Genomic DNA, 25,828 nt, shown 5'->3' with positions numbered 1-25,828 from the left:
AGAATCACTTGAACCCAGGAGGCTGAGGTTGTGGTGAGCTGAGATCATGCCATTGCACTCTAGCCTGGGTAACAAGAGCAAAACTGCATCTCAAAAAAAAAAAAACAAAAAACAAAAAACAAAAAAGAAAAAGAAAAAAAAAAGCAATGGGAAGGTAAAAAGTGACAAGAGACTTGCATGTTAAAAAAATTACGTGACTCAACCAGCCTTGTGGAGAATGAATTAAAGACAGATAAGGATACTTACAGCAATCCAGTGAGTGATGGTTGGGGGCAGGAACCAACAGGTCATCTTGCAAACATCAAAGAGGATTTAGCTCTGAGACATAATGAAAAGTTGAAAGGGCCTGGTGACCAATTAGGTGATGAAAAGAAGTATTGGGTTCAATTTTCCATTTATGAAAAATGGAAATTTAGAGCTGCGTGTTTTAACGCAGCTGAAACTGAGCACCATCACTATTTGGGTCTGGATAATTCATTATTGTGGTGGGCTGTCCTGTACATTCTAGGATGTTTAGCACCCATTGTTTCTACCCACTGGATGTCAATCGCACCACTGTTCCCCTATCATGGCAATCAAAAATGTCTCTAGATATTGCCAGATGTCCTCTAGGAGACAAAGGGCAAAATCATCCAAGTTGAGAACTGCCAACCTGGCAGAAAATGGGTTCAGTCCTGGACACACTGAGTTTGGGGTGCTTGTGAGACATGTGAGAGGAGATGTCAGATTAGACTTGGGCTTATGTATTTGGTGCCCAAAGCAATGGTCTGGGCTGGTAACTTGGACTTAGGAATTACGAACATATAACTGATCTGTATTACACAATGGCCTGAAATATAAGCACAATACACATTTACCACACCATAACTTCTCAAACTCTCCTCTTCAGTGAAATGCTCCCAACTGCTTTTCCCTCTTGTTGACTTTTATGTCAAGCTACATAGAGGGGGAAAAGAGGGGCCAGGAGGTGGTAGGGGTGACCAGATATTGGGTTGAGCTACTCTAAGCATCTAGTTTAAGAGATGGAGGTTTGAGATCAGTGAGTACTTGAAGCTCGTCTTGGCTCATAATCCTCTTGTCTTTGTCTCTTATCAAGGCCTTTGTATTGCTCTGGCATCTTAGCCCCTGTAGTTGGTATTTAGTTCAAAAGATCTGGAATTCTTAGAACATTGATAACGTCTTACAACATGGTATAAACCTTTTTTTATTATATAACAATACTCTGTGATGGAGAGACTATATCCTGGATGCTGAGAACTTTGGAGAACCTCACCTATTAATTCTCTCAATCATAAAAGAAAAGAACCCCTAAGAAGAGCATAAAGGTACCTGATGAGACCCCTAGTGGCAAACATCTCCTAAAAAGGGATGAGAGTCAATGTTCAAGTTCATTTCTACCAACCTGAGTGATGGCTCTCTTGCTATGATATAGTTACAGCAGGGGGTGGAGCAAATATCTCATTAAGCAGATTCCAGGCAATAGGTGAAGAGGGGATTCTGGCATCTATGATGATGAAATATAATAGTGGCAGGCACAGACTACAAACTTTTTTTAGCGCTATTTGCCAACTGCTTCTGTGCACATTAATGAAGGCAAGCATAACTTCAGTTTATTCCACAAGATAAGGTGTTTGTAAACAATCATCCCCTAATGCAACATTTTTATTCAATGGCTAACAAGCTTTCTGAATATATTCATTGAGGAAGAATAAGCCAATTGTTCATCAGATTTGAGCATCTGTATCCTCCCTAAACTTGAATCCTCCATGATGCCTCTTGAAGTAACCCAAACAGATGTGCATCAGAAAGCAAGCTGAAGATAAACAGCTGTTTCTGTATTATACCCAGAATCAACAGTAAATTCCACTTGATGTAAGTCAGCTTGTAGAGATCTAATGAAGCTTAGCTATTCAGTGGGGTTTCAGTTTGAATTTGGGATTGCCACTGAAAAAATGTCAGCAGCAGTGTTGTCGGTTTCTTTTTTCTTTTTTTTTTTTTTGAGATGGAGTCTCACTCTTACCACCTGGGCTAGAGTGCAGTGGCGCAATCTCAACTCACTGCAACCTCCACCTCTTGGGTTCAAGCAATTCTCTTGCCTCAGCCTCCCGAGTAGCTGGGATTACAGGCACACGCCACCACACCTGGCTAATTTTTGTATTTTTAGTAGAGATGGGTTTCCGCCACGTTGGCCAGGCTGGTCTTGAACCCCTGACCTCAGGTGATCTGCCTGCCTGGGCCTCCCAAAGTGCTGGGATTACAGGCGTGAGCCAAGTGTTGTCAGTTTCTATCGTGGAACCTACACATATTCGGATATGCAGCAATGGTGACAGACAACAGTAAATAAACCATGGGTGCATAATAAGCATGAAAATGTGAAATTTCCTTTGACAATCAAATCTTCCCTCCAAAGAACTTAGTTTTTTTTCCCCTTAAGTTTCACTGGGTGTTTACCCTTAAAAAACTCATCAGTTGCAGTTGGACAGACTTTTTTTCTGTATTTTTCTTGGTCTCCTCCCCAACCCTCTTACTTAGGACTGTATTATTCTGCTAGGACTGCCATAACAAAATGCCACAGACTGAGTGGCTTCAACAACAGAAGTTTATCAACAGAAGTTTATTTTTTCACACCTTTGGGGGCTGAAAGCCCAAGATCAAGGTGTTTGCAGGGTTGGTTTCTCCTGAGGCCCCCTCCTCAGCTTGCAGATGGTTACCTTCTCACTGTGTCCTCATGTGGCCTCTCTGCGTGCCTTCCACCTAAGTGTCTCTTCCTCTTCTTAGGACACCAGTCCTAGGCCGGGTGCAGTGGCTTATGCCTGTAATCCCAGCACTCTGGGAGGCCGAGGCAGGTGGATCACCTGAGGTCAGGAGTTTGCGACCAGCCTGGCCAACATGGTAAGACCCCACCTCTACTAAAAATACAAAAAATTAGCCAGGCGTTGTGGTGCACACCTGTAATCCCAGCTACTCAGGAGGCTGAGGCATGAAAATTGCTCGAACCTGGGAGGCAGGGGTTGCAGTGAGCTGAGATCATGCCATTGCACTCCAGCATGGGTGACAGAGCAAGGCTCCATCTCAAAAAAAAAAAAGGGAAAAAAAGGACACCAGTCCTACAGGATTAGGGTCCCATTCTTATGACTTCATTTAACTTTAATCACTTCTTTAAAGGTCTTATTTCCAATTACAGTCATGTTAAGGGTTAGAGCTCCAACATATGAATTTGACACAATTCAGTCCACAACAGGTAACACCTGTATTCTATCTCGTTCTTCACTCTCCCCACCACCACTCTGTCTCTATTCTCAGGCAGGAGTATTATAGACGCATTTCCATTACTTGTAAACATGTACACATTTGTTAAAGGGTTAGATGCATTTAAGTTGGACTTCAAGCCTCAGGCCAGGAAAGAACTTTAGTCTCTACCGCTAGGCAAAGTCATAGAGCTCAGGAGAGAAAAAGAGTCAGAATTCCCAGGTTACACAGATCAGAAAGCAAGCAGCAGGATAATGTGATGAGATTATAATTTTAAATCCAGAGATAGAAAAGTAAAGGAAGTTTCTTTCATTTTCCTATCATGCATATATGACCCCTTCTTTATTCAAAAGTATCAAACAGATAGGCTGGGTATGGTGGTTCACGCCTGTAACCCCAGTGCTTTAGGAGGCTGAGGTGGGAGGATTGCTTGAGGCCAGGAGTTTGAGACCAGCCTGGGCAACGTGGCAAGACCCCACCTCTACTAAAACGTACAAAATAAGCCAGGTGTGGGGGGTGTGCACCTGTAGTCTCAGCTACTTGGGAGGCTGAGGTGGGAGATCATTTGAGCCCAGGAGGTTGAGAATACAGTGAACTATGATCATACCACTGCACCCTAGCCTGGGTAAGAGACTGAGACCCTCATCTCCAAAAAACAAAACAAAACAACAACAACAAAAACAATTATATGTACATATAAGATAACTGAAGAGAAATGCCAGATTCTTGTTATGAAGTCTCCTCAAGTTTCTCATGGAGATTTATTTGGATGGGCATAGCCTACCTCCCAGAGTAAAGTTTGGGTCTCTCTCTCAGGTAGGCATCTCCGATGCCCTAGAATCCATTCCCAGTGGTCTGGCATTGGGTAAAGAGGGGGTGCTGCCTGGAGTGCTGCCAGTGGGCCACAGCATCACCCCAATGCTCCAGGCCAAAACTCTCCATCACAGGCTGGTGTCGACCAGCTGCCCAGGCTGTTGAAGCACCTGCTTCCTCCTGTTGATGGCATTCAGAACTTTCTTCCTGGGACCCAGCTGCATTTGTATGCTCTGAAGGTCCTCATCAGAGCAGAGCAGCAGAGCTTCTAGATCAATCTGCTCTCTCATAAAGATAGGCAGGAATTCTTCCAGGTGCTGAGACAGCAAGAACACTTCCAGGGGCGTGGCATCGACCACATCTTCCTCCCACTCCACTTCATCCTCATCCCACGGCAGATCATCTTTGAGGCCGTTTTCCTCTCCCTCTTCATCAGCTGCACCCTCATCAGACTCTGATGCTCCTTGTCTTTGAAGCAATTCACTGGGCAGTTTAAAACCCAACTCCCTCTTGCTATCTGAGATGTCTTCAGGACTTGATATCCTGTTCCTTCTAAAAACAATACTTCCTAGACCTGGACGATTGAGAATGGATTCATGGTGCACACTGCTGTTCTCCTCTGCTGACAACTGGAGCTTCTCTTTGAAGTCCCCTGAGAACGAGTCTTCCTCTTCCTCTCTGAACACTTCCATCACATTCCTCTGCCCACTTCTGCCTTCCTTTCCCAACTGTTCTGCTGTATCTTTGTTCTTCTTGAACTTGATCTTGAAAGTGTCTTTAATGCCCTTAGATAGTGACCCGAATGTGCCAGGAGCAGAAGCATTTGAAGGGGATGATCTGGAGAAGGTACCCTTGGAAGAAGAGAGAGTCCCGGATTCCTCCTTGCTGTAAGTGCGGGCCATCTTATTTTGGTGCTTCTCCTGGAGCCTCTCACACTCTTTGATCTGCCTCCTGGCATTCTTCTGAGCCTGCTCCTTCAGCCTGGTGACCTTCTTGGGGTTCATGATGTTCTGTGCAGTGGCAGCCTTGTCCAGGAGAGCAACACATTCATTCTGCTCCCTGCTGGCAGCAGCATCCAGTGGAGTCTGTAAGTCATTATCCAGGGCAAAGATGTTGGCACCAAAGTTGACCAGGAATGAGACGCAGTGGGCATGGCCATTGGAGGCTGCAAAATGTAGAGGAGTGTTTCCCCAGATGTCACACCTATCAGGGTCCCCTCTAGAAGAGAGAGTGAGAAAAAAAAAATAAATGCTGGACTTATTTTCTCTGAACACAGGCCCAAAAAATCAAAACAAAAATAAAGAACAAAAGGCACGTTAATGCAAACATGTTCATCCTGACTTGACATTGTTATAAGATACTGACTGCAAGTCCAACTATCTTAGAACTGTCCCATCTTAAAACCACATGGCCAGAAACAGAGCCCATCTCTACCCTGTGTCTCCTTTTTGTTTGTTTCTTTTTTTTTTGTTTTGAGACAGGTTCTCACTCTATCTCCCAGGCTGGAGTGGAATGGTGTGATCACAGCTCATTGGCAGCCTTGACCTCCCAGGCTCAGGTGATTCTCCCTGCTCAGCCTCCTGAGTAGCTGAGACTACAGGCATGCACCATCACACCTAGCTAATTTTTTGTAGAGACAGGGTTTCACCATGTTGCCCAGGCTGGTCGCAAACTCCTGGACTCAAGCCACCTGCTCGCCTTGGTGTCCCAAATTGTTAAGATTACAGGTGTAAGCCACCGCGCCCAGCTGTGTCTCCTTTTTAGAAGTGAGAAAAACTTTCTAAGAAATTCTCCAGCCAAACAACTTTCTTGTCTCATTGGCCAACACTGGGTCACACACCTAAGAAATGGGAAACATAGTACTGTGTTTAACTTGGATCAGTTAGATTTTGCCCTGAAACTAGGGTTAGGATTGTTCAATGGCTCAAGAAAATAATAAAATCAAAATCCTAATTTGCAGCATGTGCCAATTTCTGTGGTATAAATACATCCACCATGGCAAATTTCAAGCTACCAATGTGACATCACTGGACACAGAGTTTGGAAGAGATACACAGTAGCATACCATTATCCACTATTTCCCCCATGTAGATATAATGGACATGAATTATCTTAAGAGATAGGTAAGAGTGAAATGTATTAAAATAAGTAGAAAGTGAGACTTTTGTGTTTCTTTTTAATATAATTTGTTAAATTATAAATTTATATAATTTTTTTCTTTTTTTTGAGATGAAGTCTTGCTCTGTCACCCAGGCTGGAGTGCGGTGGTGCGATCTCGGCTCACTGCAACCTCCGCCTCCCAGGTTCAAGCAATTCTCCTGCCTCAGCCTCCTGAGTAGCTGGGACTACAGGCACCCGCCAGTGCACCCAGCTAATTTTTGTATTTTTAGTAGAGATGGGATTTCACCATGTTGGTCAGGCTGGTCTCAAACTCCTGACCTCAGGTGATCCACCCGCCTCAGCCTGCCAAAGTGCTGGGATTACAGTTGTAAGCCACCACGCCCAACCTGTAATTTTATTTTTAAGAATGGCTATGTTCTCAGAAGCTCAGGCTTACAGTAACCTATAATTGCACCACTGTACTACAGCCTGGGCAACACAGCAAGACCCTGTGTTTAAAAAAAAAAAAAAAGGGCTAGGATCAGTGGCTCATGCCTATAATCCCAGCCCTGGGAGGCTGAGGTGGGAGATTTGCTTGAGGCCAGGCATTCAAGACCAGCCTGGGAAACATAGCAAGACCTGTCTCCATTAAATTTTTTTTTTAAATAAAAATAAAAAGTAAGAAAGAATGGCTATATTTAGCTGTCAAACTTTCTAAAATTTGGAAATAACTCTGACAAGCTGGTTCCAGCCTGCTACTACTACTCTCCTGAATTGAGTCACATGTGGGGACATAAATAACTGAACCAAACTCAGTCCCCATCAGCAGGAAAGAAGAAAGAAATGGATGTTGGAGACGTAGCAAACAGTGTCTGTTATAAACATTATTCGTTAAAAGGGCATTACATCGCTATTTATTCCTCAACTTACTTCCATGATTACACGTTCATATAAGTGTGTCATTCTACAAGAGTTTAAGGTGGAATTGGGGATACTATTAGATGGTATTAAGGCCAGAAACCTAATGCCTGGCACAGAACAGGGACATAGTAGGTGCTCCAGTATTTGTGGAATGAATGAAAACCTACTGGAATCCTGCCCAAGGCAGCAAACCCTCCTCTCCTACAAGGACTTGAGTTACAAACAGGAACAGATGAAAAGTCGAGTAACTATTTTTAATGATGGCCAGAGCCATGCGCCAATGCTGAGAACTCTGATAATACATATACTAAGGGGTCCGTCCTTTGCCCTAGGCTAGACTCCAAAATCAGGATCTCACTAAACTCTGGCCAGCCTGGCCTCATGGAAAGAGGACAGTGAGTCTGAGAAGTCCTCTTAACGTTCCCGGGAAGTAGAGGGCAGAAGCAGAAGAGAAGATCTGCACCCTTGCAAATGACCTGTTAGTGTGCCACGACCGTTCTACTAGTTCCTGGCTGCTCAAAGTTGGGTCTCCAGACCAGAAGCAGATGCATCACCTATGAGTTTGTTAGAAGTTCAGAAGACTCTCACGCCTGTAATCCCAGCACTTTGGGAGGTTGAGGTTGGTGGATCACGAGGTCAGGAGTTCAAGATGAGCCTGGTCAACAGTGTGAAACCCTGTCTCTATAAAAATACAAAAATTAGCCAGGCGTGGTGGCACATGCCTGTAATCCCAGTTACTCAGGAGGCTGAGGCAGAGAATTGCTTAAACCCTGGAGGCGGAGGTTGCAGTGAGCCGAGATCACACCACTGCACTCCAGCCTGGGCGACAGAGTGAGACTCTGTCTCCAAAAAAAAAAAAAAAAGTACAGAAGACTCCCACCCAGACTTATTGAATCAGAATCTACACTTTAGCAAGATCCGCAGGTGATTCGTAGGCTCACTACAGATTGAAAAGAACTTCACCAGTTAGTGTGATCCAACCAGGGTCCTATAATTTGATAAATCAGATTTGCAGTTGCTCCACAGGAATCCCTGGCTCTTTGGTGTGTGTTAGTTACAAAGAAGCACTTTCACATTCTTTGCCTTCAACCATCACAATCTCCCTCTTAGAGAAGGCAGGCAAGAATCATTATCGCAGGAAAAAAATAAGACTCAGAGAGCTTAATTGATTTGCCCAAGGGTAACAGGGAGCATGCTTTGGATCAGGCTGGTCTCCCAGTCAAATCATCTCCAACACAATACATCCTAGATTAACACAACTGGGCTTTTCCATTTTACCAGCTACACGGCCTCAAGCTTAATTTTTCTAGGACTTGTTTTCCTCATGTAAAAAGTAAAATAAAGGTTTCTCTTCAAAAACTTTCCTCCCCATCTAATTAAAAATAAATAATAACTTCTCTTAAAAACAAAATTTATTCAAAAACCTGTACTAACATTCTCAAATACCTACTAGCCATAATAAAAAAACCAATATACTTTATACTCTTACCTCCCACAATTTAGCCTAAATATTTACCCTAACATACTTATACTAGTTCAAACAAACATTAAGTCATAGCCTGTTCCTCTTCCTTATTTAAAAGTGTTTTTACCTTTCTCAACATTCCACAAGTTACTTCCTCCTTCGTTCTCCTCTACCTTTGCCTCTTTTAACAAGTTCTAAGTTACTAACCAATCAAGACAAATACAAAATGTAAAGTCCCATTCCAGCCAATAAAAACCAAACACAACATTAAAGTAAACATGTCAAGTTATAAATAACCCGGTCTCCTTTGTTCAATATACTCTCATAACAAAACTACTAACAAATATACCCTTTCTACAAAAAATAAAAATAGCCTTACTAAAAAAATCAAATTTATGTTCAAATACTATTTCTTTACGACACCAAAAAACAAACATTTCTAACACTCATCTGTAAATTGAAGATAATACTATTACCTATTCATAGAGTTATGTGAATTAAATAAGTTAATCTACATAAAGCATTAGAAAACTGCTTGGCACTTAGTAAATATTGAATAAACATTACTTATTATCCTTGCCCTTGTCCCCAAACTCATAATCCTTAATTTCATGTATTTTTCCTTTTATTCAACTAGTAAATTCCTGCAGCACAATAACGCTTGCGGGTTTTTAAAAATCACTTACAGGCCAGGTGAGGTGGCTCATGCCTATAATCCCAGCACTTTGGGAGGCTGAGGCTGGTGGATCACTGGAGGCCAGGAGTTCGAGACCAGCCTATTCAACATGGTGAAACCCCATCTCTACTAAAAATACAAAAATTAGCCAGGCATGGTGGTGCGCACCTGTAGTCCCAGCTATTCAGGAGACTGAGGCAGGAGAACCTGGGAGGTGGAGATTGCAGTGAGCTGAGATTGCGCCACCACACTCCAGCCTGGGTGACAAAGTGAGACTCTGTCTCAAAAATAAAAAATAAAAATCAATCAATCAATCACTTACAGTTTTAATTTGACAAATATTTATGCCTTGTCTCCTTAATTGGATAATATGCCCCAGAGGGCAAAGCCTGTGTCTCTTTCTCCTTTGTGTCACCCACATGTCCCAGCAGAAGTCTCCAACCCAACTCAAAGAAGTCCAGCAAGTCATGTAAGTGACTGAATGGGGCCAAGTTTGTTCTTTCAACAAAGTCACAGTTAAATGCATACTCCACCTAGAAAGGACCACAGCTCAGCTACTTTGAATCAAAGCGGAAACAATATTGCCAGAGCTCCCATTTTTCAAATGAAGCCACAAATCCAGAATTTCAAGCGAAATTCTGTGATTTTTAAGTGTTGGCTCAAATTTAAAAGAAAAATATAGTAAAGTCCAAATAAAACACATTTGTGGACCAGCTCCAGCCCATAAGCTGGCAACTGGTAACCTCCTTCTGAGCAGAGAGAACAGTGTGAGCAGAGGCACAGATGGCTGATATTACAAGGCCTATTTAGGGAACCAGGAGTATAGATCAGCGTGACCAGAGTGCGTGGAGTTGGGGGTAAGGGAAAAGAGTGGAAAAGGAAAGAAAATGAAATCAAATCTAAGGAAAGCAAATATTAAGTAACACAGTTTTGCTGGGAAGCCACTTTCCAGAAGGCTCTGGTCAGTCAGCCTGATTTAATTATTTGGGATGAAAGGAGACCCTTCAACCTTGGCACAGACCTGCATCTTAAGGGACTTGCTGTGTCTACCCCCAAACATGTGGTTTCACTTTTTATTTTAAATAAACACTAGATGCAAAAGACTCCTTAAGTATCCTAGACATCAAAGAGGGATTGTAAAACACCCAAGACGTTACTATCAACAGAAACAGAAACATACTGATTAAATTTGCCTGAAGTTATCCTTGGATTGGATAAGTTGAAAACAAAATTATTGGGAGGAGTGAGCGGCAGGGGGGATGCAGAAGGGCACTAAGATGTCCGGGTTAAGTGTATATGCTTAAGACTATAGACTGGTGGAATTTTCCCATTTCACTGAATTTTTATTTTGCTTTAAGTTCTGGGATACATGTGCAGAATGTACAGGTCTGTTACCTAGGTATACACGTGCCATGGTGGTTTGCTGCACCTGTCAACCTGTCATCTAGGTTTTAAGCCCTTCATGCAGTAGGTATTTGTCCTAATGCTCTCCCTCCTCTTGCCCCTGACCCCCCAACAGGCCCCGGTGTGTGATGTTCCCCTCCCTGTGTCCATGTGTTCTCATTGTTCAACTCCCATTTATGAGTGAGAACATACAGTGTTTGGTTCTCTGTTCCTGTGTTAGTTTGCTGAGAATGATGGCTTCCAGCTTAATCCATGTCCATGCAAAAGACATGATCTCATTTTTTTTTTTTTTACGGCTGCACCCATTTCACTGAATCTTAAATGATGCTTTCAAGACAGAAGGAAGAACAGTAAACCTGAGATGACCCCAAAGGTGGGTCTTCTTTTGAGACAATTTCAAATGCAAAATTCCAGATTTACAGATGAAACTGTCAGTAAGACAATTCATGGGTTTTCCTAGTGGCTTTAAGCTATTAAAACTTGCAAAACTTCAACTGGGCACAGTGGCTCATGCTTGTAATCCCAGTACTTTGGGAGGCCGAGGTGGGTGGATCACGAGGTCAGGAGATCGAGACCATCCTGGCTAACACGGTGAAACCCCGTCTCTACTAAAAATACAAAAAAAATTAGCCAGGCATGGTGGCGGGCGCCTGTAGTCCCAGCTACTCGGGAGGCTGAGGCAGGAGAATGGCATGAACCCGGGAGGTGGAGCTTGCAGTGAGCCGAGATCACGCCACGGCACTACAGCCTGGGCAACAGAGCAAGACTCCGTCTCAAAAACAAAACAAAACAAAACAAAACAAAAAAACCTGCAAAACTTCTATTTACAGACATATTTCCAAATTGATGTACAATTTAAATGAAAATATTTTCTACAGACAAGTTGCATGGAGTCCTTTTAAATTCCATACTTGTCATTGTTCACATTTCTTGATAGAACCATTGCATACAACTGCCTGGGTGGCAAACCGGTCCTGTCGTTTGATAATCTGAGTTCAACATTGATGCTCTATGGTTTTCTTGGGCTAAGCTCAGTCTAGTGTTGTTTTTTTCTATTCCCCTTTTTCCCCAAAGGAGAAACTCACTAAAGAGATTTTAAAATAACCTCTCTTTCCCTTGATTTTTGGTAGATCAGTGCATTTGGGCAATAGTTTTTAAAGCTGGCTTAGCGCTATTGTCACTAAGTAGGCAATTTGCTTAAATTACTCTGAGCATCTGTTCCATTCCAATTTTTCCTCCTGAAGTTGATTTTTTTGTGAAGTTCTCAACTATTCTTTCAAAAATGTTTTTCTGCATAAAAAGAAATATTTGGACTCATTAATAGTCAAAGAAATGCAAATTGAAACAATACTCTGCCTTTTGCCAATCAGATAGGCAACGATTAAAAAGAATAGTAATACTTGGTTTTGGCAGGAGTATGGGGAAAGAAATACTGCTGGAAGAAGCAGAAAGTGGTTCAAATTTCCTGGCACAATACACACAAAAAGCCTTTAAAATAAGACACTCTTTTGAATCTACAATTCTACCTTTAGGAATTTGTCCTAAGGAAATATAAGACCTTTGTGCAAAGATGAATGAGCAGGAATGTTCCTCCCAATCTTACTTATAACAGGAAAAAGACTGGATTCAAATTAAGCATCATGAATAGTCAACTGATTACATATATTATGGCATTAACCTGTGTCCATCAGTGGAAGAATGGATAAAGAAAACATGGTGGCTCCACACAATGGAATACTATCCAGTCTTAAAAAACAAAGAAATCCTGTCATTTTCAACAACATGGATGAGCCTGGAGGACAGTATGTTAAGTGAAATAAGACAGGCACAGAAAGACGAATACCACATGATCTCACTTAAATGTGGAATCTAAAAAAGTCTCCTAGAGGCTGGGCGTGGTGGCTCGTGCCTGTAATCCCAGCACTTTGGAAGGCTGAGGTGAGCAGATCACGAGGTCAAGAGATTGAAACCATCCTGGCCAACATGGTGAAACCCCATCTCTACTAAAAATACAAAAATTAGCTGGGCGTGGTGGCACAGGCCTGTAGTCCCAGCTACTTGGGACGGCTGAGGCAGGAGAATTGCTTGAATCCGGGAGGCGGAGGTTGCAGTGAGCCAAGATCGTGCCACTTCACTCCAGTCTGGTGACAGAGTGAGACTCCGTCTAAAAGAAAAGTCTCCTAGAAGCAGAAAGTAGAATGGTGATAACTAGGCAGAGGCAGACTGGGGAGATGTTGGTCAAAGGATACAAAATTTCAGTGAGACAGGAGGAATAAGTACAAGACATCTATTGTAACACATGATGACTATAGTTTTTTTTTTAATTAGTTAATCTATTTATTTTTTATAGAGATGGGGTCTTGCTATGTTGCCCAGGCTAGTCTCGAACTCCTGGCCTCAAGCAATCCTCCTGCTTCAACCTCCCAAAGTGCTGGGATTACAGGCATGAGCCATCATGCTCAGCTCAGTGCCTATAGTTAATAACAATACACTGTATATTTGAAAATTGCCTACCAAGTAGATTGTAGTGTTCTCATCACAAAAAGTATAGAAGGTAACACATATGTTAATTAGCTTGATTTAATTCCACAATGTATACATATTTTTAAAAATCATGTTGTACACCATAAATATATATAATTTTTGTTAACTAATAAAAATAATGAAACTGGCCAGGCACGGTAGCTCATGCCTGTAATCCTAGCACTTTTGGAGGCCAAGGCGGGTTGATCACTTGAGGCCAGGAGTTTGAGACCAGCCTGGCCAACATGGTGAAACTTTGTCTCTACTAAAACTACAAAAATTAGGTGGGGGTGGTATCATGTGCCTGTAACCCCAGCTACTCTGGAGACAGGCAGAAGAATTGCTTGAACCTGGGAGGCTGAGGGTGCAGTGAACTTAGATTGCACCACTGCACTCCAGCCTGGATGACAGAGCGAGAGTCCATCTCAAAAACAAACAAACAAACAAACAAACACCATAAAACAGAATACCATGAAGTCATTAAAAATAGTGGCATGCATTATCCTATCCCTAGCAAATCAACACAGGAACGGAAAACCCAATACCACATATTCTTACTTATGAGTGAGAGCTAAACATTGGGTACTCACAGACATAAAGATAGCAACAACAGACACGGTGGACTATGAGAGGAGGGTAACAGTTGAAAAACTATTTGGTACCATGCTCACTACCTGGGTGATGGGATCAATCATACCCCAAACACCAGCATCATGCAGTGTACCCATGTAGCAAACCTGCACATGTACCCTCTAAATCTGAAAGTTGAAATTGGTGTGGTACAGTGACTCACACCTGTAATCCCAACACTTTGGGAGGCCGAGGCAGGTGGATCACCTGAAGTCAGGAGTTCGAGACCAGCCTGGCCAACATATAGTGAAACACTGTCTCTACTAAAAAATACCAAAATTAGCTGGGCATGGTGGCGCATACCTGTAGTCCCAGCTACTTGGGAAGCTGAGGCAGGAGAATCACTCAAACCTGGGAGGTGGAGGATGCAGTGAGCCAAGATTGTGCCACTGCACTCCAGCCTAGGTGACAGAACAAGACTCTGCCTCTCAAAAAAAAAAAAAAAAAAAGTTGAAATTATTAAAAAAAATAGTGGCATGGATCTCAACTTTTAAGTGCAAATGGTCCATGATATATTGTTAAATAATTAGAAGGTTTCAGTATAGTTTATATGATTGTCTTTTAAAGGGAGAGAATGTACATGTGTTTGCATGTACTCAAAGGAAAAAGTCTGGAAGGATATGTACCCAAATGTTGATGACTGTAGGAATTGGTGTAATTTTTACTCTATCAATTATATTCAATATGATGTGAAACATTACAATAAGTATGTATTTATTTAAGAATCAGACCAGCCTGGCCAACATGGTGAAACCTTGTCTCTACTAAAAATACAAAAATTAGCGGGGTGTGGTGGCAGGCACCTGTAGTCTCAGCTATTCCACAGGCTGAGGCAGGAGAATCACTCGAACCCAGGTGGCGGAGGTTGCAGTGAGCCAAGATCCCACCATTGCACTCCAGGATGGGCAACAGAAGCGAGACTCCATCTCAAAAAAAAAAAAAAAAAAAAAAAAAAATCTGGGGGAAAAAGTCTAGTTTCCATTTTAAAAAATAAAACCAAGAAATTTCGTACACTTTAAAGGTAAAATGAATTTTTTTTTGTGATTGGGCCATTATGCTTCCTAGTGCAGGAAAATACATGTAATGATTGCTTTCCATCTCCAAGTTTTAAAAAGAAAGAAAGGAAAATAGTTTTCTAACAAAGCCAGAGTTTTAATATAAATGGTTGCTATAGGATTCATTGTCTATCGGGTAATGACAGATAAACTCTTAAATCATCAGACTGAAATGGACTTCAATAGTTGATTAGCTTCTAAATTCAATTTTCAATTTTCTTTTTTTAAATTTTAGGTTCAGGAGTACATGTGCAGGTTTGTTATATAGGTAAACTCATGAGTGTTTGTTGTAGATAATTTTGTCACCCAGGCACTAAGCCGACATGTTCTCATCATTTAGCTCCCACTTATCAGTAAGAATACATGGTGTTTGGTTTTCTGTTCTGCGTTAGCTTGCTAAGAATAATGGCCTCCATCTCCATCCATGTTCCCACAAAAGAGGTGATCTCATTCTTTTTCGACTGTATACTATTCCATGCTGTATATGTACCACATTTCCTTTATCCAATCTGTCATTGATGGACATTTAGGTTGATTCCATGTCTTTGCTATTGTGACAGTTCTGCAATGAACACTCACGTGCATGTGTTTTTTTGTTTGTTTGTTTTTTGAGATGAAGTTTTGCTGTTCCCCAGGCTGGAGTGCAGTGGCGCGGTCTTGGCTCACTGCAACCTCCTCCTTGTGGGTTCAAGCAATTTTTGTGTCTCAGCCTCCTGAGGAGCCGGAATTACAGGTGTGCGCCACCATGCCCAGTTAATTTTTTGTATTTTTCTTTTAGTAGAGATGAGGTTTCACCATGTTGATCAGGCTGGTCTTGAACTCCTGACTTCAAATGACCCACCTGCCTTGGCCTCCCAAAGTGCTGGGATTACAGGCATGATCCAGGCATGTGTCTTTATTGTGGAAGGATTTATATTCCTTTGGGTATATACCCAGTAATGAGGTTGCTGGCTCGAATGGTAGTTCTGCTTTTAGCTCTTGGAGCAATTGTCACACTGCTTTCCACAGTGGTTGAACTAATCTACACTCCCACCAACAGTGTATAAGTGTTCGCTTTTCTCTTCAACCTCACCGGCATCTGTTATTTTTTGATGTTATAATAGCCATTCTGACTGATGTGAGATGGTAATTTTCTTCCCTTTTCAGCTTCCTTAAATCTAATTGGAAATTTGACCTCACACTGGTTCCCAGGATTAGCTATGGTCAAAAAGGGACCTCACAAGACTTCTGTTCTTTTTTTTTGGCCTACATCAGGCCTGCTCAGCACAGCAGATCCCAGATGCTTTTGAGGGCAATGAAACAAATCTGAGATGTACTAGATCCCATGAGAAGAAAGGAGTTGAGAAGGAAGGACTAGGAAAAGCAAGGTTAGAAGAATATTTGCACCCATAGCCAGTGTTTAATAAATATTAATATAAGCAAATTATAAAAATTAATATAAGCAAACATTGCATTGAAAGAAATGATGTTACCATGTCAATTTAGTGGAGAAAGAGATAGACTATAACAACTAATTGTGTTGGAGCAAATGAGTAGCCACTTGGAGAACGCAGAGTTAGATCATAATTCAGATCTTAAATTATATAACGTATTTAAAATAACAAATGAAACTAAAAATAGCACTAAAGGATCAGTCAATATTGAGGCATGACCTCAAAGTTAGAATCACACAACAAAGATTGATAGACTTATATATAAATATATATATATTTATGTTTACATTTATATTTAAAAATCTGTTGTGTAAAATATAAATTGTGTATTGTAAAACAGTTGTAACCTATATGACAAAGAGTTGATATTGTTAACTTTCAAAAGCATTTTTATCAATCAAGGAGAAATGTTGAAAACCCCAATATAAAAGTGGAATAAGGTTATAAATACACAGTTCACAAAACTGGCATTCCAATGGCCAATTCTTTTTAAGCATAAAAGAATTTTCAACCTCATCAGTAACCAAAGAAAAGAACATTAAAGCCACACTGATATATCATTTTGTTTTTGTTTTGTTTTGTTTTTTGAGACAGAGTCTCACTCTGTTGCCCAGGCTGGAGTGCAGTGGCCTGATCTCGGCTCACTGTAACCTCCGCCTTCCGGGTTCAAGGGATTCAGGAGCAATTTGTGCCTCAGCCTCCTGAGTAGCTGGGATTATAGGCGTGCACCACCACAGCATGCTAATTTTGTATTTTTAGTAGAGATGGTGTTTCACCATGTTGGCCAGGCTGGCCTCGAACTCCTGGCCTCAAGTGATCTGCCCGCCTTGGCCTCCCAAAGTGCTGGGATTACAGGAGTAAGCCACCACGCCCAGCCTAATATATCATTTTGGACCTATCATGTTGGCCAAAATGGGTACTCACTTTCTGAAGGACAACATGTCCATTTACACACACACAAAACTATTTAAATTGCACATATGCTGCTATGGTTTGAATGTTTGTGTCTCCTCCAGAATTCATGTTGAAACTTAATCGTCAATTTAACAGTGTTAAGCAGTGTGATCTTTGGGAGATGATTGAGTCATGAGGACTCTGCCCTCATGAATGGGGTTAGGCACCCTTATAAAAGGTCTTGACACAGGGAATTTGCCTTTTTTTTTTTTTTTTTTTTTTTTTTTTGCCCCTTCCTTCCCTTCCTCCATGTGAGGACACAGCCAGAGGATGCAACAACAAGGCACCATCTTGGAAGCAGAGACAGGGCTCTCATCAGACACCAGTCCTGCTGGTGCCTTGATCTTGGATGTCCCTGCTGCCAGAACTGTAAGAAATAAATTTCTGTTTTTTATAAATTACCTAATCTAAGGTATTTTGTTATAGCAGTAGAAACAGACTAACACAAATGCAAATTGATCCAGAAATTTCACTTTGGAGAATTTATTCTCAAGAAAATGTGGCCAGGCCCGGTGACTCACACCTGTAATCCCAGCACTTTGGGAGGCCGAGGTGGGCAGATCAGCTGAGGTCAGGAGTTCGAGACCAGCCTGGCCAACATGGTGAAACCCTGTCCCTACTAAAAATACAAAAATTAGCTGGGCATGGTAGTGCACGCCTGTAGACCCAGCTACTTAGGAGGCTGAGGCAGGAAAATTGCTCAAACCCAAGAGGTGGAGGTTCCAGTGAGCCAAGATCATGCTACTGCACTCCAGCCTGAGCGACAGAGAGACTCCATCTCAAAAAAACACAAAAAAGACAATGTCAGCAAAGATTTATGTACAAGGATAGTCATCATAGCACTGTTCAAACTAGGGAAAACAAACTATGTGTCCAAAAGAGGGGTTGGCTAAGAAATGTATTTGTTGACTAGAGTCCTACAAAGTCCCTGAAATTTATAGAAGAATATTAAAATGTATTTATACACACTACAGTATACATAGAACTATATACATCGTAGTAGCATGGCATTATAGGACTTTTTTCTTCATGTTTTGTGTGTGTATGTATGGTTTAATTTTCTGGGTTCAGCTCATGTTACTTTTGTAATTAAAGACTAGCAGAACCAGGCTGAGTGCTGTGGCTCACACCTGTAATCTCAACACTTTGGGATGCTGAGGCAGGAGGATTATTTGAGCTCAGGAGTTGGAGACCAGCCTGGGCAACAAAGCGAGACCCTGTCTCTAGTAAAAATAAAAAATAAATAAAGACCAGCAGAACAGTTATTGTAAGAGAATATTTCAGGCTTTCAAAGGAGAGAAAGAGAGAGAACACCTAAGCATTACTATTCAAAATGTCCTTAAATGGAACAAGGGCTCTCTGCTGAGAAGAACCCCAGAACCCCAAACCCTCTTCTAGGAGGACAAACTCACTGGTTGATACAGTTTGGATCTGTGAGATTTGGTGGGGAACAAATCTCAAATCAAATTGTAATCCGCAATGTTGGAGGTAGGGACTGGTGGGAGGTGACTGGATCACGGTGGCGAATTTCTCATGAATGGTTTAGCACCATCCCCCTTGGTACTGTCCTCATGATAGTGAGCTCTCATTAGATCTGGTTTCTAGCACCTCCCCCCTTGCTCTCTTGCTCTTGCTTCTGCCATGTGAGATGTCTTTTCTTTCTGCCATGATTGGAAGCTTCCTGAAGGCTCCCCAAAAGCAGAAGCTACTATACTTCCTGTACAGCCCACAGAACTATGAGCCAGTGAAACCTCTTTTCTTTATAAATTACCTAGGCCCAGGCATTTCCTTATAGCAATGCAAGAATAGGCTAATACTTTGATTTTAAAGTAACTGACATCTTGCAGTTTGTGGAATGAGGTAGACTTTCAGTAGATGGAGAAAGTTGGGGAACCCTAAGCTGAGTAGGAGAAGAGACGAGATGACTGGAGAAGGCTGGCTGATGGGGATCGATGTGTCTGAGAAAAGAAAGTCTTAATCAGACAAGAGAGATGGGGAAGATCTGCTTCACTCACTTTCTCATTCAATCTTCAACTCAGGAACTCTCCCAATCCTGGGTTCTTCTGATGCTTCCTAAATGTCCCCTATTTTAATAAAGGGTGTTAATATCCAAAACCTGGGACCTTAACCCTCCTTTTCCTTTATCTGCCCACATCCAGTCAATCATTATTGATTCTACATCCAAACTGACACTCAAATCCAACCATATCTTCCCATTCCCAATGTCACTACCCTAGTCCAACTCATCTCGACCATTAAAACAGTCCCCAAACATTCTCTCCGACTGTTATCCATCTACTTGAGTGAGTTTTGTAAACAGAAATCTACTCTGGCAGCTTCCCTGCATAAACCCAAGACATAGCTTCCTGGACCCTTAGGATAAAGTCCTTATCAGAGTTGACAAGGCTCTTTGTGATCTGGTCTTATCTTTTATACTTGTCCTGACCCCACTCCTACTTGAGCCACATCCAGCCATACTCATCTTCTCTAGTTCTCAGAACACAGTTTTCCATCTTAGGGAAAACACTCTTTCATCCAGCCAACTTGTTCTCATTTTCCTAATCCCAGCTTAAATGCTTTTCCCTTAGGGAAGCCTTCCCTCACCCCCGAGATTGGGGTAAATGCCTATTTAGTGTCCTCTATTTCCCTTTTTGTAACAAATATCATAGATGAGCCAGGCACAGTGGCTCACATCTGTAATCCCAGCACTTTGGGAGACCGAGGCTGTCAGATCGCTTGAGCTCATAAATTGAAGACCATCCTGGGCAACATGGCAAAATCCCATCACTACAAAAAATACAAAAATTGCTGGGCATGGTGGTGCACACGTCTAGTCCCAGCTACTCAGGAGGCTCAGGTGGGAGGACCACTTGAGCCTGGGGCTCAAGTCTGCAGTCAGCTATGATCTCGACACTGCACTCCAGCCTGAGTGACAGAGTGATACCCTGTCTCAAAGCAACACGCACACACACACAAATATCATAGATGTCTTGTCTTCCCCTCTTAAATCTGATCACTATGACAGGGACTGTGGCTGTCTTGTTGACCACAGTGTGCCCAGTGGCTGGCAAAATATCTCTTATCTTAAGAGATAAGTGGCTGGCACATAACAGATACTGAATAAATGGGTATTCAATTGGATTCACTTGGCTCCTTTATTTACCTTGTCCTTTTCTCTTTCTTTATCCCTCTTGGGTTACGGTTGCCAACACAACCTAGCCCTCTGATAACAGGCAGAACAAGCAGAGGAACTAGCTTACCCCTCCATTAAAATCTGGGCAAAGAGATGGGGTGTGTGTGTGTGTATGTGTGTGTGTGTGTGTCTATCCACTAGCCAAAGAAGTGATAGAGTTAAGATAGGCTAAAGAGTCCTTGTAGAGCCAGCAACTCCATTCAAAAGAGCAAGACCCTGTGTCAAAAATAAAAATTAAAAAAATCATGAACTTGCACTGGGATTGAAAGTTAATAAAAGACTGAGATTTTGATGGCATAGATAAAAAAAAAAAAAAACTAAAAACATGTCATTTGTTCCAACCAAGGTTGACAACTTAAAACCAAGTAAAACAATGGCCTCTTTTAAAAGAGGAAACTATTTAAATTTCATGACAAGCATTTTTAAAGGCATAGAATTAAAATATCTTCCCTCTTCCCCATGCAGATAATGCCGTAGTTCAGAGTCTCTCCTCTGATTGTGGCCAAGGGATGAGCCACTCCTATAGTGCCAGTCTTCAGTGAGAAAAGAGAGCATCTCTAGGCATAGTTTTCTCTCTTTCTCTAAAAATCCAATCATTTAGACAATCTAGAAAGAGGATAAAGTATTTGTATTGACATCCCTGCCTCTTGCTGCTGTCTGCAAAAACCTACCATGAACACTGTTTCCAACGGAAACCATCGGGTCGAACTTACCCTCTACTGCAGATTATCTCTAGGGCTTCCAAGTTCCCATGGTAGGCTGCCAAGAGAGTAGGAGTCATGCCATCTTCATCTGAAAGATTTAGATCTCGCTTGGTAGCCTCTTTTAGAAGTTCCAGGTAACTATCACTAGCAGCTTGGTGGTAACGAGTAGACATTTTTCCTGCTCACCAGAACTTGGCCAGATGTCTCTCCAGGCAGAGCAGGGTGTTGGCAGAGCAACCTTCCTATAGAGCTGGTTAATTAGTGACAAGGAAGAGTGTCACCAGGGGCAAAGCTCATTTCAACTGCTTCCTTTCATGGAAGGCAACAAGGTTCGAGGCACTGAACTTGGACCTTTTCTCTCTGGAATGGCCATGACGTTGACTATTGAAGACTGCTGTATTCATCTCGAGTGTTTGGAGGTACATTTAATTTTTCTATGTCCATTAGTTTCTTGAGTGTAATATTGGCCATCTAGGCACAGGATGTAAGAAATCATTTCTTAATAAAATGCAGAGCTACTCTAGTTCACTAGCTGTTTTTTCCAAAAAGAACAGCTTTATTGAGGTGTAACATCATTAAATTTACCCATTTCATGTATACAATTCAATGATTTTTAGGACATTTATAGAGTTGCATGCCCATTATCATAATCCAGTTTCCATCAGCCCTTAAAGATCCCTCGTGCCATTTGCTGTCAATCCCATTTCTACTCCCAACCTCAGGAAACCACAGTCTGCTTTCTGTCTCTATAGATTTGTTTTTTATGGGCATTTCAGACAAATGGAATCCTATAATATATAGTCTTTAGTGTATAGCTTGTTTCAATTCACATACTTTTTTGAGGTTTGTCATGTGTAGTGTGTAACGGTTTCTTTCTTTTCACTGCTGAATAATATTCCACTGTGCTAACATACCAAATGTTCTTCATCCATTCAATGTTTCATGAATATGATGAATACGTGGGTTGTTTCCATTTTTTAGTAATGATGAATAATGCTGCTATGAGCACTGATGTACAAGTCTCTGTGTGGACACATATTTTCATGTGTCTTGCGTATATATCAAGGAGTGAAACTGCTGGGTTGCATGGCAATTTACATTTAAATTTCAGAAGTTGCCAGACTGTTTTCCAAAGTGACTGTACTACTTCACATTTCCACCAATAACATATGAGGGTTTCAATTTCTCCACAACCTTGCCAGCCTTATTATTGCCTATCTTTTTGTTTATGGTCATCCTAGTGGATGTGAAGTGGTCTTATTATGGCTTTAATTTTCAATTCCCTAATGACTAAGATATTGAACATCTTTTCATGTGCCTATTAGCCATTCTTACATCTTCTATTCAAATCTTTTTGCCCAATTTTTAATTGGTTGTCTTATTAATAAATTATAAGAATTATTTATATACTCTGGATACAAGTCCTATATCAGACATATTTGGAACAGAATGAAAATGAAAATACCACATATCAAGATTTATAGGATGCAGTTAAAGAAAAGCTTAGGGCAAAATTTAGTTTTTTATGCGTATATGAGAAAGAAAAAAGATCTCAAATCAATAACTTAAACTTACTATCAGTAACTCAAAGGAAGGAGAAAAAGTATAGAAAAATGACTATAAGGAGTACAATATAAGACCAAAAAACTTTCCAGATCTATCTGCAATAAAAACAAAAGAAAATGGACTAAATTTATGATGTGGAAGACTCAGCCATGTCTTGTTTATAATAGACACATCTAAAATATAAAATTGCAGAAAGATTGAAAGCAAAAAATGGAAAAATTATAGCAAGCAAATACTAACAAAACATTGGTGTACCCACATAGATGGTCTGCAACTTATGAGAGTTTGACCTAATTTTTCAACTTTGTGATGGTGCAAAAATGACAGGTATTTAGTATGCTTCTCAGCTCACAGCTGAGTTATTGTATCAACTTATGGTGGTTTTGCATTGTAAGTTGAAGAGCACCTGTATTGGTAGCAAGGAATAAAATAGCTTAAGCCAAAAAAATTTACTAGGCATAAAGAGAGATAATACATGATAATGAAAGGAACAATTAATCAAGAAACTATGATCGTTTTAAACTTGTATAAATTGAATAACATAGCTGCAAAAAAGGGAAAGCAAAAATTAAACAGAAAAAAAAACAAAACCACAATCATAAGGGAAGATTTCAGACGTCATCATAATGTTCTATATCAGATTAAAAATTGGTATAGCTATAAAATATTTGGGCCGGGCACAGTGGCTCATGCCAATAATCCCAGCACTTTGGGAGACAGAGGGGGTGCAGATCACGAGGTCAAGAGATCAAGACCATCCTGGCCAACATGGTGAAACCCTGTCTCTACTAAAAATACAAAAATCAGCTGGGTGTGGTGGCATGTGCCTGTAGTCCTAGCTACTCAGGAGGCTGAGGCAGGAGAATCACTTGAACCCGGGAAGCAGAGGTTGCAGTGAGCCAAGATCACACCATTGCACTCCAGCCTGGCGACAGAGTGAGACTCCATCTCAACAACAACAACAAAAAAGATTTGAACACAATTAACAAGCTTGATCTAACAGTCACATGGAGAAAGGACCCTGTGCCCAATAGTAAATGCATATTTCTTCTAAGCACGCATAGAATATTTATAAAACCTGACCACTGAATAGAAGCAGTGCAGTTCTCGACAAATAACAAATAACAGGGTTCATGCAAACCGTGTTCTCTGAAGACACTGCAACTAAATTAGAAACCACCATCCTTACATAACTCATCAACTATGCATATGTTCTCCTGTGGTGTATTTTTTACATTGTTTTCATCAAATACATATAATTTTACATTACATCTTTTCCACTCTTTAATCCATCATAAATATATTCCCATATTGTTACACAATCTTTAATATATTTGGATAATTGTCCACTAAACTGATGTGAGAAGCATTTTTGAAGCCTGTAACTGTATATTCCTCTTATCTCTTTTTGTCTAAGTTTTTATTCCAAGATAAATTATTTACCCACTCAGAAAAAGTACAAAGCTTTCATCTACAGTTTCTTCACAATAACAATGAGCTCCAAGGGTCACTGTTTGTTCCTTTTTCTGGCTTCTAGGTAAACAGCAGTAGAAGCAGCCTGGAAGGCAGCATTATTTAGCTTTTTTTAAACATTGTTTTTAGCCCAGAGAGAGTGACATATCCAAACATGATTATGAATACTGTGAGAAAACAGTAAGGTTGTTCATCAATTTTTACATGAGCCACTTTAATTTAGATATAACTGCATTCATTAATGCACTTTGAAATTTAAAAATAAGTCAGGCAAGGTGGCTCATGCTTATAATCCCAGCACTTTGGGAGGCCAAGGCGGGTGGATCACTTCAGGTCACGAGTTCAAGACCCACTTGGCCAACATGGCAAAACCCCGTCTCTACTAAAATACAAACATTATCCGGGTGTGGTGGTGCACACCTGTAAGCCCAGCTACTCATGAGGCTGAGGCAGGATAATTGATTGAACCTGGGAGGCTGAGGTTGCAGTGAGCCAAGATCACACCACTGCACTTCAGCCTGGGTGACAGAGTGAGACTCTGTCTCAAAAAAATAAAAAATAAAAATATATATAACCTGACAGAGAACTTCTCAAAGATGTATTATTTGTAGTAGACTCCTAAGACTCCAACCAAAGGGTTTGCTCTCAGAAAATGATAATGAGGAAGAGGAAGAGAAGAATGGTGGCCACTAGTATGGTCATAAACAAAATGAGGATGAGGAGTGTCAAAGTCAAAATAAAAATCTAGAGCTGAATCTCTAAATTTAATGTTTTATTTGGAAAAAGACTTGCAATTTGGGATATATACATAGACCAGGTGGTCTTCAGTATGTCTGAAGAAGAAAGAGAAGTTTAGAGGTTTTATTAAAAAGAGAAATGTTACATATTGCTCTTCAAGAAAGTTCATTGGCACTAGTAAGGGTTTGGAGAGCTGGCAAGCTCTGATTAGTGGGCAAAATTCGTCCTAGAATTGCAGCAAGTTATCTCAGCAGCTGTAAATAAAACTGCTCTCGGGTTACAGCAGGCAGTTCCAGCAGTCAGTCTTGCTGAGAATTACATTCTTGGAGCAATTTTTTTTTTTTTTTTGTACTCGCAGTGCTTTCTCCCCCAACTCCACCACCCAGCCTCTCAACCCTGATTTAGTTGGGTATAACAAAAACAATGCAATTTGTGTGATTAAGTTTCACAGGATGGAGGCAAAGGGTAAAGAGGACAGAATAATTATAGAGATGAGGAAGAAGGATTGGAGACAGAAGACAAGATAGAGAAAGAATTTCTCAGTTCCAGCAGTACTTAGGACTAGGACTTAAAGTCTCCTGTGAAATGGTGAAATAACCGAACTTTCTTAAATGGTAAATATCCTGGCATCCTCTGGCACGCCCTTGGGAAAATTTCTTCCTTGGGAGAAGAATAGGGTGGCAGGGGCAGCGAGGGGTGGGGAAGTGGGGGCAGAGATAAGGATTTAAAACATTCTTCTGAACTTGAAGATCCTCCTTATCCCATCCCTTCAAGGTGAGGTTGGGAAGGAGGGTTGAAGACCTAGCGTTCATATAATCCAGGAAAAGTTACTCCATCTATTTGAGTCTCCATATCCTTGTGGATAAAACTGGGGGATGTTGCTAGTGATCATATCATCATATCATCATCAACTAACTTTACTGTAGTAAAG

General features: G+C 41.1%; 1 protein-coding gene across 1 annotated transcript; it reads right to left on the bottom strand.

Annotated features, from left to right (window-relative positions):
• Positions 1 to 1,184: 1,184 nt before the first annotated feature.
• Positions 1,185 to 21,332, bottom strand: ANKS4B (ankyrin repeat and sterile alpha motif domain containing 4B). The gene is made up of 2 exons (XM_054453427.2): positions 21,130 to 21,332; positions 1,185 to 5,280 (listed from the first exon to the last, which is right to left on the bottom strand). Exons 1-2 carry the CDS (start codon positions 21,291 to 21,293, stop codon positions 4,191 to 4,193), a joined length of 1,254 nt encoding a protein of 417 aa, XP_054309402.2. The 5' UTR covers positions 21,294 to 21,332; the 3' UTR covers positions 1,185 to 4,190.
• Positions 21,333 to 25,828: the final 4,496 nt, after the last annotated feature.

The sequence above is a fragment of the Pongo pygmaeus genome, chromosome 18 (genome assembly GCF_028885625.2).
Source record: "Pongo pygmaeus isolate AG05252 chromosome 18, NHGRI_mPonPyg2-v2.0_pri, whole genome shotgun sequence".
Lineage (NCBI taxonomy): Eukaryota > Metazoa > Chordata > Mammalia > Primates > Hominidae > Pongo > Pongo pygmaeus.
Note: the sequence above shows the minus strand (reverse complement) of the source record. Positions and strands in the feature narration are given on the sequence as shown.